Genomic DNA, 14,596 nt, shown 5'->3' with positions numbered 1-14,596 from the left:
TTGCTTTTACTAGTATATTTCCTCTCACTTTCTTTTGAAAGGTATCACGATTTTCTAAAATTGATGCCCGTATTTTTTATGCTTTAGGTTTATAAGCCAGATCAAAGCTACAAATACCTCTTGGTGCACAAAGAAACGACTGCTCACGAAGTAGTCATGTTGGCTCTTCAAGAATTCGGCATGACGGATCCTAGCAGTAATTTCAGTTTGTGCGAAGTATCAGTAACGGACAACCAAACTATCAAACAAAAACGACTACAAGACGACCTACAAAATCTAGCCGAAAGGATAGGTTTAAGTAGCAGATATTATCTTAAAACGAACGGCGTTACTGAAACATTGGTACCTGATGAATTAGCGCCAGAGTTAGTACGAGAAAGCGCTGTACATTTCTTGCAATTGAACGCAGTGGAAGTGGCAATACAATTAACTTTGTTAGATTTTAGTATTTTTAGACAAATTGAACCGACGGAATATATTGATGATCTCTTCGAATTAAAATCAAAATACGGAACGCCCATGTTGGAACAGTTCGCGTCTTTGGTAAACAAGGAAACGTTCTGGGTGGTATCAGAAGTCTGTTCGGAACACAATCCAGTAAGAAGAATGAAGATAATTAAACAATTTATCAAAGTAGCGAGTAAGTAAATATTATTTCAACTAAAGAATAAAATTTCTCACCAATTTTGTAGTGTTTAAAACTCACTTGAGTCAAGGGGAAGAAAACACCAAAAGTCTCCTGTTTTCGCTTTATTACTCTCTCACAATCACTTATACATGTTTGATTATCACCCAAGTATTTCTAAACTAAGTAAAAAAGTTTAAAAAACCATTTTTAATTTATTATGAGTAATGTGTAACCAAACCGTTTGAGTACCATAATTTTTTAAAGAGAAGTTTCATTGATTTCATACTTATTATATGATATGAGGATTCAATTCTTTAGTTACTTTATATTTTCGTTTATCTATGTTGAGACAATGTGAAAAAGAAGGGCAAGGAGGTTGGGGTTTTCCCCAGAAGTATTATTTTTTATTATAACTATTATAACTAATGACACAAAACTTATTAAATTTGATATTAAATAAACTTTCTTTCTCAGGGCAATGTAAAGAATGCAAAAACTTCAATTCTATGTTCGCCATAATAAGCGGTTTGGGTCATGGAGCAGTTTCGAGGTTGAGACAGAGTTGGGATAAATTACCAGGAAAATACCAACGAGTGTTTGCTGAATTACAACAACTCATGGATCCTTCAAGAAACATGAGCAAATATCGACAGTTAGTAAGCGCTGAACAGACCCAACCACCAATTGTAAGTGTCTATCATTATTTTTATTAACTTGACTACTCTACTTAAAAAATTCGAAAGGGTTTTGGTAAAGAGTTTTGTTGAATTGATCTAGATGTATAATACTTGTTATGCTTGTTACAAAACTAACCTAAACTTCCACTAGGTTTAGAAATATGATATATCAGTATAAATTCAATTCAAAATGATATCTCTTCAGTGTTAGTTACACGTTGATTAATCAAAGCAAATATATTTATTCATTAGTAAAGGGAAGTCACTTATACGAGGATTGCTACTTAAATTTAGAGATATGGCAACACCGATGTGAATATGTCAAATCTGACATTGTCATCGTAATTTGATTGTATTTGATTTTGGAATGTGATTTCAACAAAACTCTCCATACAAAATAACCAAACATTTGACTTAAATTTGTTCATTATTTATTTATTTTTAGTCCTATCTGCTACTTACGCATACTGTAAGTGTACATGACATTTTATTTGCATTGTGTTTTTCGAAAATATTCACACATCATTTCATTTTTGATATCATTTTATAATATTGACTAAAACAAGCATGGATAAAGGGTGACTAGAAGGCAATGGATTCGCACAGATATTAAATAATTTATAAATGGTTCTGTATTAAGAAAGAAAGTGTATTTTTTCTTCATATCTCAATATGAAAAATCATTAGAACTGCCACTCATTCGGGCTTTGTTCAGAATCTACTAATTTGGGATTTGCATGAAAGCAAATCTTTTTCTGATTCAGTTTTAATTATTTTTTATGTTTTGTTAATATGTGAAGACTATTTTGTATTTTTAATACCTCTGATCAAATCACAATCTCATATAGATTGAAGTAAAATCCTGTTTTAACATCTATTAAAAAATTATTCAGATTTAAACCTGATATCAACAAAAACCTTTCTTCTTTTCTTGTCGATATAAATATACAAATTATATAAATAAAGGCACAGTAATTCATAAATTTTTAGTAAAAATGTCAGTGTGAAATTTTTAACCAATTTAACCACAATCTATCTGAGTTTCGGTATTTTTTCTTTATATCTCAATTTCTTCAATTTCTTAGACCTTTTGGTATATTAATGCATCTAATTTACATTTAGATGCATTAATATCAAAAATCATTTAGAACTGCCACTCATTCAGGCTTCGTTCAGAGTCTATTAATTTAGTTTTTGCATTAAAGCAATTTTTTTCCAGTACAGTTTTCATTATTTTTAATGTTTTGTTAACATGTGAAGACTATTCTTGGACAAGAAAACTCATAAAAAAATTAATAAATAAGTATTTCCAATACTTCTGATCAAATTTTGTGGTGGATTTGAAAAATTTTATTAGATAGGATATACAGTTTCTTTCTACCAGAGTTTCAGTAGAATAGTTTGTTATAATTTTATGCTACTTTCTATTGAAATTTACACAAGTAGGTTGGAATTAAATTGTTTAACGATTTTATATTGTCCCGTGGAAATTTCTTTTCGCCCACAGTCTTCTATCGTCATTTACAAGTGTGGTCTCAATCAACTAGCTCTTCTATAACCTATTTGTGAGATGTAATGTAATTCGCTACAATTTTTCCATTTTTAACGATATTGCATGGAAATATCTACTAGATTAAACATAAAAATATCATATCTGTTAACATATCCCAAAATTTCATTCGTTTTCCATGTTAAGATCATTACTGCATCTTGTGTATATTTGGGCATTTATCTACATATATTTTTAAGACAATGTTTCATTTGTGAGTATATTTATTTTTCAATAAAAATTATTATTGTGTACACCAACCTTAATTATTCACTCGTGAGAAAAAAAAATCGACTTAGACAAGCGACACCCCCGTAATAACAAGTCACTGGCGAGAAAACTGAACACGCAATTGTACTTTTCTTAGTAAAATATTAAAGCTAATAGTAATAGCTTCAAAATTATATAAAATATTGTAATGTTTCCAGCTCTCACAGTTCAACAATGTGTTATAATCGGTGACTACCCTTTTTATACTCGTTTACAATAGTACTAATTAGAGGAAACTCACCCTTCTCTACTTGAACCACCACTAAAAGAATGCTGTTTGAAAATGGAGACAAAAAGTGATAAAGCTGCTCAAGCGGTCATCTATTGCGATAAGGCCAGAGTCAGCGAGACGTGGTCAGTGCGCTGAACATAAATCAGTCTGCTGCTTCCAGAGTTTACCGTTGTTACCAAGAGACTGGTTACTTTCTTCGTAGATGCATATCCGAGAGGGATGACCGATTCATTGTCAGCATATCTCTGAGAAATCGGGCCAATAAGGGCTCAGAGTGTCTGTGAGTACCTGGACAGTCAAAAGAAGACTTAAGGCAGCTAACCTTGAACCAAAAAAGCCAGCTACTAGCCCCAAATTAACCCCAGCCCACCGAGTAGTCCAGAGAACACGTTAATTGGAATGACGAACAATGGGGCTCCGTTCTCTTCTCAGACAACAGCAGAGTGTGCCTGTATAGTAACGTTAGAAGAAGACTAGTCTACAGCAGACCTGGAGAAAGATTCGCACAATGTTAGATAAACTAAAACATGGCTCTTGGAGGAAGTTCTCGGGTTGGTTTTTGTTGAAAGTGGCAGTAGAGCGCTGGGTAAACAGCGAAGCGATATATAGAAGAAATTTAAGGGGATCACGTCATTCCCTGCGCAAGTTTCATCGTCGAAAACTTTATTTTAATACAGGACAATGCCGGTTCACATACCACAGGTTAGAACTCCAATACCAACCTTTAAATCGGACCTCAAAACGGCGCTTACTGAAGAATGGGAGAGCATCGTACAAGATCGAGCAAAGAAACTTATTCGATCCACGAAGAAGCGATTAGAAGCTGTTATTAGGGCCTGGAGAGGGGACACAAAATATTGATGAGTTAATTTCAAATGAATTATTATTTTGACGAATTTGAGCTTGTATTGTCTTTACTGTTTTAATCATAATCCTTTTTCATTGTTGAAAATTCCTTTTTGTTTAGTATTCTTTGTTTACAAAAAAAAAATAACTCAATAACAACATAGACCACGCTTTATAAAGCTAAAACTACTGGCTTCGAGATGCTAAAATCAGAAAAAGGATGAAAGCTACAGATTTTTTTGCTAGAGACTTTTGACGGCAAGCGTGCGATTTGACTCGATTTTTTTGATCATGAGTGTATATATATACCTTTATAAAAAATGTTTTTCTCTACATCATAAATTTTCCTTTTTAGCAAATCTTTTATATAATTTATGTGGATGTTATATGTGTTGTATGTAGTAATTTTGAGAATTGGGTGTAGCAAAATGCCAATGACAACTTCTCTCCAAATTCAGTCATAGTGTCGACTCGCGATTTATATGATTTTTGTATGTATCTATGATTATTGTTTAAACACCCATATCTCAAAAACTTAGTTGAGCTATGAAGAGAAAAATCTAAAATGAGATTGTAGGTAACTTTAAATTGCTCTTTCTAGTCAAGAACTTATAAACAATACTTGCGATAGTACAAAAAACTATTGAATGCTGGTGATGTTCAACTTGATGTAGATGGCACATACATATCGTACCAAAAAATAACTATTATTAAAGTTACTGATTTTGCTGGACTTTTCACGGTACCCTAAATGAAAAATTGAGGGTACATTTGAGGGCAGTAAACCTCAACTGAGCGTAGAAGAGGCTAGAACATCGAAAACAATAACAAAAATTAAGTTTCACATGATAGTTAACTATTCAAATTACCATACGATAGAATCTGCAGTACCTCAGGGTAGCGTTCTAGACTCATTTCTGTATCTGATAATCATAGAAGACGTTCCAAGCACAGACGATACCTTCATAGCAACCTTTGCAGACGTCACGGCAATCATGACAACAGATGTTAACCCAATGCCAGTAAATTGATTTAGTTTTTGAGATAGGACTGGAATAATAATAAGAATAATTATACAAACACACATATCTCTAGATTAAAGTGGAATACGATAGAAAAATCATATAAATCGCGTATGTACATCGAGTCAATAAATTTGGAAAGAAGTTGTCTTTGGATGCCAAATCACAATAACTTATCTTGCTACACCCATCACCATTGTATCCCAGTTACATCTACCACTAATTTCAACAATTTCATACATTTATATGTATATATAAGTGAATAGCTGAAATGGGGCTTGAATAGAAAACAAACTTATATTTCACTATTTCACAGTATTCATTGTTCTCTTTATCTTCTTCAATGAAACAAAAATTTATGGAACTGGATTCAGGCAAAACACAAAAAAAAATTTTAACTAATTAAATATTTTCAATTTACTCTTAACTATATAATTTTTCTATTTTCCAGATACCTTTTTATCCAATAGTCAAAAAAGACTTGACATTCATTCACCTCGGCAACGATTCCAAAGTCGAAGGCCTAATTAATTTCGAAAAATTGAGAATGATAGCTAAGGAAGTTAGATCGTTGAGTAATATGTGTAGTAGTCCGTACGATTTACTCACTATGCTAAAATTGGGCGGTCAACCTGCCAGTAATGCAATGGTAGCCCTTAACCAGTTGACTACTGCATCAACTCATTATCACACCCAAGGTAATATTGTTCAACCAGTACTCTTTTATTTTCCTAATTTTCCTTATCATAGGTCAAGCAACTGTAAAGAGACGGAAGAAGTCAACAGCAGCTCCCAATCCAAAGAAAATGTTTGAAGAATCTCAAATGGTACGCAGAGTTAAGGCCTATTTAAATAACCTCCAAGTAGAGACCGATGAAACGAAGCTACATGAAATGTCTTTGGAATGTGAAGGACCGGCTACTGGAAGTTCTTCTGCACCCGGAATCCAGAGAACTAAAAGACATTCTTCTCCAGCTCCTAGTACGACAAGCAGTACGAGCAGTGCTAGCGATGAGCGAAAACCGACTGCCAAATTCGGTTAGTTTCATTTGTAGTTTTTATTTATAATAGTGGCTAAAAAAACTAAAAATCATTATTTACAATTATGTTAATAAAAGGATACATATAAAAAATAGTAGATATGGTTGGTTTTATCATAACAGCACCTTTTTTGGATATCATCACCACATTTTTCTAAGCTCTACTGGTATTTGAAAGGTCTTATGAATCTTAATCAACAATTTCTATTTGAAATAAATACCTCTATTCAATATAAAAGTGTATAATTATTTATTTAACTAAATAGAAAACGAATAAAATAAATTCAGTAGCTACATTTGAAAAAGCAGTTAAAAGTACTTTTTACATAGTCGCCAAAAAAAATGAGGTACTTTTACAGGAGAACACAAGGTTTGAAATTCTTTTGTCGCAGAATTTAGTCGCTAGTGTCAAAGCTTCAATTGCTAGCCTGTTCTTCATTCTTGAAACTCCAATTTGAATGAATTTAGTAGTTCTTGCGTACGACAGTACTGTTCAGAGTTTATTCTATTTATTTTATTCTATATAGTCACAAAAAACTAAAAAAAACGCTTTTCAAGTACATCAAACTAAAAAAATGAATTTTTTTAAAATAAGCTTAAAACAATAAAGAATGAAAAATACTATTATTATTATTGTCGTGCCCAACGTTTTTTCACAACAATACCAGTATTCTTCATTCATTATTGGTTTAAGCTTATTTTAAAAATTATTTTTTTCTAACTTTTTAGTTCGATGTCCTTTAGAGTTTTTTTTAAAACTATATTTTTTTTCAGAATATCCCTCGTAGACATCTCATAAATCGCACTTGTATCTGTTATCTCAAAATTCTCTTTCTCAGTTTAAGCTTTACTATTTGAATAATTAAAAAAATATGGTGGTATGCCATACATAGAACTGACACGGCAGTGTTTATTAAAATAGTTTTTCGATATAATTTAGATGGGCATAAATATTTTTGTTATGTATTCTCTATTAGTTTAATATTTTGTGAAACGTTGCTTGACTACCAGTCAATTTATTGTCATTTTTTGTACTAAAACCTTTTTGTTAAATTAATTTTGGGTACACGATAATGCTAATTCGATTTATTTGAACAAAAAAAGTTTTTTTTTTAAATTATTGTTTGTCATACTCAGGTTCGGCTTCACCTCAAGCAGTACGGAAATTATTGGCATTATCGGAACCAAATAAAACAAGGCCCCATCAGCCGCGTCTTCCTTCTCATGGTCTCAGTCAACCTAGTCCTGCTGTAAGGAGAGCACCAAGTGCTACAGGTAAGGACACTATAAATGCCAATTTCCTTTTGAAGGTGATCCAAATATTTAAAAAAAAAAACATAAAAAGCGACCTTTCATATGGTTATTAACACATAGTGTTTCATTGTAATATTTTCTAGTAAAAATAATCAAATATCATCCTGAAAGTTTTCCTTTACAAAGTTGTAGATGCGTTTTGGGTTTCTTAATCAACATGAGTATGAAATTCTTATATATTTTCTAGAAAAACTATATATTTAGTAAATTGAATGATATTCTTATTCATTTTCTTTTATAGGGAGCTATTCAAGTTACGGATCCCACAGCTCAAATAGCTCGGGAAATGGAGGTAGAGCAATGCACGAAAGATCTCATTCCGATACACCTACACCTCTTCCTTCAGTTGCTCTGTCCGCCGAAAGCAGCAGTGTTACCTCACTTAGTAACTTACCTTTGAGAAAAACCGTTACTTCTGGTGAGTATTTTCATCTATCGTGTATTTTGATATGTTTTACTGCATGTCTGCGACAACTTTTTTAACTTCATGATGGATAAACATATGGAAAAATAAAAATTTTTAAAAAATACTTATGATTGCGCTCATGTCAAACTTCTTTCTTCTTCTATAATTGCACATTTTTTAAGCATGTATAATTTGCATCTTGTGAATGTCTAGATCATTAGTGACTACAAAAGTTGTTAATACACCAAATGAAATGTAAAAAGTAAAATTTAATTAAGTTGCTTCAGTATATTTCAAAAGTAATGTAATGTTTTTTTTATTTATTTATACGATTTCTATTTGTGAGGTGAATTAATAGCCACTGTCTCTTAATTTATTTAAACACTATACACTACACTAACTTAATATAATTCACTTATTGCTAACACTCAACCAACTTAACTAATTTATATAAATTCTTCTATTAATTTCTATTTCGGTTTGTTCACTACGAGTATTTATTATAAATTAATTAAACTGTAACGTAAACTTCTTATATATTTCAAAATAATTCTCAAAAAATCTAGAAAATAAAGAAACGAAACAAATAAATAATTAGACCTTCCTAGAGATTATCCTAAAAACTTATATAAAAAGGTGCCGCCGCTGAATTTTAGAATTCCACTACATTTGGGCAGGACCGGTTCCAGGGCGGACACAAGCTCGTAAGAGTAAAATAAATACTTTGCTATACCACATTAAACACATTTCTACTATGTCAGATGCCTTTTAGTTTTCTGTTAGATATAATATTTTTTTTAATATAAAAGTTTTCATAATTTTGACTATCACCAAAAAAATTAGTAGTAAACTAAAGAACCACTTTGTTTCCCATTCGCCATTTAAAAGATTATGGCATGTTTCATGTATGCAGGTTCGGTTTCATCTTCGGACTCGGGTCATAGCACGATCAGCCAAGTAACAAGCAGTTCCAATGATTGTCATTCTTATCAACAACGTTGTTCGAGTCCACCCAGGCATCCACCTCCTATCCCAGGTATGTATGTTTCAATGACTAATAAATTAATTGTATTGAATGTGTTAATGGATGAAGTGTGACGAGTAAAACCAACGGAACTAGAAGAACAATCAACAACGATAATTGAGACGGGGATTTAAAGGGATAAGAAAACAATGAAAGAGCTAAAAAATTCAGTTACACATTACAAAGTGTCAATAGTAAATCTTGTTTCAAACTTTCATATTTTCTGTATGATCTTTTGTATATAAACTTAAATTAATAAATTTAAAAAATAAAATTACCAAATAATAATTTCAAAATCTGTATGGAGGCATGAATGTATGCATTTTGATGTTTTGTTCTATTCTAGATAAAATATTCTATGTAGTTTGACACAAATTATTTTCTTGGTTTTGGAAATTATTGTAAAAGAAATTTTGATTTATATTTTAGCTACTTATGCTTATTTTTTTTTAATCGATATTATAGAAAAGTAATTGCGATTTAATAAAAAAGAAGAAATGCTGAATTTGTTGCATCATAAAATACTTATTACGAATTGAGAAGACGACATCCCAAAATTATTACAAACTTTTGACAGATATGCCTCAAAGGTATTTCCTCCAAGGGACAAGTACAGGGATAGACAAAAAGTAGCCCAGAGATGCCAATTGGTAATAAAAAACATAATCATTGACCAAATCATGTTATTTCAACATCACTTATGCAAAATTGCAATCTTTGGGTCCTGAAAATGATGTGAAGAAACTCGTAAACAAAGCCACAGGTTTATTACGAGATCGTAATTATCATTATCAAAGATTGTTATCGAAATAAATGATGTTGTCGCAAAACTCAATTTTGTTATGTAAAAAGCAAGCACAAGAGGGTAAATTTTTTCACACTTGAGTAATTCAAGTGGTGCCTACCGTGTGGAGATGTCTATGGATATTCATCTTCTGTGGTCGCTCGGGAAAGATGTGCCTTGGTAGCTAACTCCGCAGACTTGCACTTCTCCAAAGATATAAGTCCCGATAAAGTGAAGTTCTGGATGTCCACAGGTGAACTCGGTGTTCATAAGCCACGTCTGCGTGTCGAGTAGCTCTTGCAAAATTCCCTAGCCGGGGAGCTCGGAGGAGCATTTGTCGGCGTAGTATCGATAAAACAGAGTCAGGTAGGACGAATCTGGACCTTGTAGAGGATTAGAAGATGTTGTTGTCTATAACTATAGAGCTCCATGTTTTTGTGGAGCTACCTTCGCTAAATCTGCCACGTGACTATGCCAGAATATATTGCTTTTAACGTCAATACCCAACAAGCGAATTTATGTTCAGACCAAATCCTGAGCTGCAGTGCCTGCCTTCTTTGTCAAAATAGCCGCCTGGATCTTTCTTACCAAACCCTGTCAAAAGCCTTCGATATGTTCAGTGTCATTGCTCTGGATTCCCCATATTTCTCTATAGCTTCAGTCTATACGTTGGTGGCATAGGCCAGGTGGTCCCCAGTTGATCTATGTTTACGGAAGCCGTATTTATGGTCGCTGATGATGTTAGCAGACTAAAGATCTCTCGTGTCTTCTAGGAGTATGGTAATAATTTGATCAGATTCAATACAAGTACATATAAAAGTCAAAGTAGTCTTCCAAATCAAGTTATTCTAAATTGATATACAGTGTTTTAGTAATTTGACTGTAAACACTTGTAATTGTTGTAATTTACAATTTTTTTTAACTTTCGACGAAATTACCTAACACAACTTAACTAAGACTTAAGTTTCGGCTTTATTTTTACTTTTTAGTGCAATTCTAAATTTGAAGTAAGTATTTTTGAAGTGTCACTAGTACAAATTACCAAATTTTCTTGAAAAGCTATCTATTTTCTTCCCTTTTTGTCACTTAACTCGGTTTGATAAAAGTTGTACATTATTATCGAATTAATGCTTATCTACATTTCTTTTGAAAAAGGGAAAATTAATGTTTTATATGATAAAAATTATCCAAAACTTTTCGAATGTAATTAGGTTGAATATGCGAATTTTAAGAGTGAAAATAATGGTTTTTGATAAATTTCAACACGTAGGTATTATTCCTAAATTTTCACCATCTTAAATTTTCATAAATTAGGTATTTATCAATATAAATTATAATGTTATTAACATTCAAAATGCGGTCAATGTACATAGGATATTTTGTCTTAAGAGTGCCATGTAGTTATATTAGTTTATTTGTCATTGGTAATAGGCTGGTTTCCCAATCGTCCTGGTGCTATACCTCCTTGTGCTCTAGCTGTGGCCGTTTTACCTCCTTTACCTATAGCTTTTCGTAATTCCATCGGTAAGTTCTGTAGTCTAGCCACTGTACATGCATGTTATCGACAACATTTTTTTTATTAGTTACATCTTTGAAAATCATTTTTGAATTAATAATAGTTTTCTTTTTATTAATAGCTTGAACGTGACATTATCTATAATTTCAATGCAGTTTTCACTGTTATATTTTCATTGTTTAGCTGAATAGAAGTTGCAAATTTCATTCTTCATTTTCAGTATTAAATGTTTCACATATTTTAGATTTTTGAAATAATTTTCATTTACTTTTAATCATTCAAATTATGGTATTGAGTGATAAGATTAAATTTTACATTTTTGATTGTATGTATAATAAATGTGGCTATAATTTCACCTGCTGCTGCTTTTTGTATATATTAATGCTTTTGTGCTTTGCAAATTTCATGTTTTACATTTGCGGCTGTACTAATACTCATATTATTGCTAAACACCAATCACTTCATAATATAAACTTTGTATAATGACTAACATTTTGCATTAGTTTTATGAATATCACCATTAAATCATCATTTTTCCGAATAAAACGACTATTGTTCTTTGCAACATTAGGTGATCAATATATAAACACTTTAAATTATGAACCAAATTAAATTTTCCACGGAGTAATTGTAGAAGTGAAGAAAATGCCACGAAAATTTTACTAATAATATAGAAAACCAACAGATGATAATCGCTATAGTTTAGGCTGATTCATAAACTTGATTAGGTTAGGTAGATAGATAAAAGACCACAATAAACAATCAAACAGAAAAAGAAATAGCCTCAATTTTCAGAAAATAACGCTAATTTTCAAATTTCGCGGGTTTCGAAAGTACGAGTAGGTATATATGCCCCTGAAAAGTAACAAAATTGTTAGCGGTATTTTCATTGTTTACTTTGTCTATGTCATCCGCCAATATTACGCTTATTATATGAGAGATTTGCGTTTTCAAAAACAACTGGATCAAGAATTTGTCTGAAATAACGTACAATGACGTATGTGAAGTATTAACAAACGCCTATGGTAAGTCTCAGTTAATTTATGATTGGATAGAACCAATTTGTGGACTTTTTTCATGTTTTCCGGAGTAAACACCTCAATTGGACGACCAGAACGTTCACCATCAGTGGTGTTTGTAGACCACGTTTAAATTCAGCAAACCAATAACCAATGGTTCTTTTCGATGGAGCAGAGTCCGGTTAACACTTTGGAAGCAATTGCTGAGCTTTTACAGTGGTCTTTTGAAAGTTGGTACTTCATAAACGTCATATGGATTTGACAATAGCAGTGCCATCTGTTTGTCAGTCACACGACTTATTGAGTGATGTTATACCTATGTTACATTCAGTTAGATATATTTTTTTAAACGGTTTTGTATATTCCTTTAATTTTCCTCAATTCAATTATAGAATTTACATGGCCCGGCATCTCACCGTAGTACTTTTAATTTGGTAAATTCATTGGAAAATTACCAAAAATATTAAGTATGATATTTTTACATGTCCCAGCTTTGAAATTCGCTACTTGTAATTTTCTACTTCTAAAAATAAAGTGAACCTGAAAGAGTTGTCGTTTTATGAACATAGATGACGAATCACTGATAGAGCCAAAAACTATCTCAAAGATCCAGTTTAAGAGTGTTTCAGGAAACTGAAAATATCGCTGACTATTTTGGAGTCAATTACATTAAAATTTATGCAACTTTACAAATATCTTTCCTCAAAAAACTAAAGTACTAGTTATTTTCTATCCACCTCTCGTATTTAGACGCCAAATATTTAACGAATTTCGCATTATTTGTAGTATATAAAGAGATGATAACATTGTTGATATTCGCTATTTTTTCCTTCGTTCTTAGGCCCTGGCAGAAGACAACCTCCCGCTTACAGTGTTGCCGCGCAAATGGCGAGGTTGCATAGATTAGGTAGAGCGCATTCCCACGAGGGCGTAACTCAAGGTTACCACTATCACACAGATCCAGATACGGATCAGGGTAAGATATATTGTAAGATATATATAAAGTGACTGACATTTACTAACTTTGCTGATTTTTACACGAGATATATTTTTTAAATCATTAAGATGTGTAGTTTTGGTCGATTTTATTGTCAAATTTTTGTAAGTTGGATTATTTTATAAATTTTGATCTAATTTTCCCAAAAATAATTAATTTTTAGTACTACTTCCTTTAATAAGCTAATATGTATGTTATGACTGGTTGATATTTTCAGTTCTCATTATCACTTCCATTTTTTACTTTCCAGTGTCGACCCATTTATCATCATACTCTATTAGGAGCCGATACATATTTTTAATCTGCCTAATAGATCATGGAATTGTCTTATTAGAAGAACTCCTACTAGCTTACTAGTTTTTGAAAATTTAAAAATTTGTACCAAATAATATTTTTACATCTTTAAACCAAACTTAATTCTTTCAGGTGTCTTCATGGTTATATTGAGTTTTATTCAGAAGCTATGGTTATTTTTATAATTAAAAGTATATTCGACTGGGCAAACTCAATTAAAGTAATCGAACAGTTAAATTTATTCAACTTCTTCTAATTTCATCTACCTATCTTAAACATGTTATCATTGATTGATTTATGAAAATCCAACTTACCGAAATATTTGAAATCGTCCAAAACAACTATACATTTTAAAAAAATAATTAGTTAATATAAAAATACTTGAACCATCAAAGACTGACTAACAGACTCGCTTTATATGTTACATTTTATCATTAATTGTCTTTTATTGTTTTTGAATAATTTTTGGTGAATGGTTAGATCATAGATAGAAAAATAACAGTATTTTATTTAATTAACTAAAAATTTTCATTGTTAATATCCTGTACTAGAATTCAGGAATATCTTTTATATATACATTTTGATATTCAAGTATTATTTAATCTCAATCTGTTTTATTTAAGTACTTTCTCTTGTATTTTATGTTTTTTCAATAAAAAAGGGACATACTTTATTAATCTATCAAGTAATATCTGAAGCAGCATCAATTTAATGTAATTTTATACACTTAGAAATCATTTAGTGATGGATGATTGACCTCTTTCATAGTTCAAACAATTTAATGCATATGATGTGTGTTGGAAAAATTATGAAAATTTGTTTTCTTAATCGTTTACATCAATCCTAGTGTTCTTATTCAATATTCAAATTTTGTTGTCTCGAATTTCATACCTAGAAATTTCATGGTATTATCCACTATCATCAATAACTTCTCTGATTCGCAATCTCTTCTACCATAGATGTAAATATATATGTCTC

General features: G+C 31.5%; 1 protein-coding gene across 13 annotated transcripts in view; it reads left to right on the top strand.

The window, feature by feature from the left end:
- Positions 1 to 14,596, top strand: part of LOC130896916 (rap guanine nucleotide exchange factor 2-like) — a 180,254-nt gene that overhangs the window by 160,184 nt on the left and 5,474 nt on the right. For 8 of the 13 annotated variants that reach the window (XM_057805285.1, XM_057805286.1, XM_057805287.1 and 5 more), the window contains 9 exons: positions 88 to 640; positions 1,103 to 1,314; positions 5,676 to 5,922; positions 5,975 to 6,262; positions 7,402 to 7,539; positions 7,820 to 7,996; positions 8,898 to 9,020; positions 11,224 to 11,316; positions 13,169 to 13,303. In XM_057805285.1, coding sequence (XP_057661268.1) covers positions 88 to 640; positions 1,103 to 1,314; positions 5,676 to 5,922; positions 5,975 to 6,262; positions 7,402 to 7,539; positions 7,820 to 7,996; positions 8,898 to 9,020; positions 11,224 to 11,316; positions 13,169 to 13,303 — 1,966 coding nt within the window. The remainder of the gene's footprint in view (positions 1 to 87; positions 641 to 1,102; positions 1,315 to 5,675; positions 5,923 to 5,974; positions 6,263 to 7,401; positions 7,540 to 7,819; positions 7,997 to 8,897; positions 9,021 to 11,223; positions 11,317 to 13,168; positions 13,304 to 14,596) is intronic. The other 5 variants (XM_057805290.1, XM_057805289.1, XM_057805295.1 and 2 more) reach the window with 3 other exon arrangements.

Source organism: Diorhabda carinulata, chromosome 8 (genome assembly GCF_026250575.1).
Source record: "Diorhabda carinulata isolate Delta chromosome 8, icDioCari1.1, whole genome shotgun sequence".
Classification (NCBI taxonomy): Eukaryota; Metazoa; Arthropoda; class Insecta; order Coleoptera; family Chrysomelidae; genus Diorhabda; species Diorhabda carinulata.
Note: the sequence above shows the minus strand (reverse complement) of the source record. Positions and strands in the feature narration are given on the sequence as shown.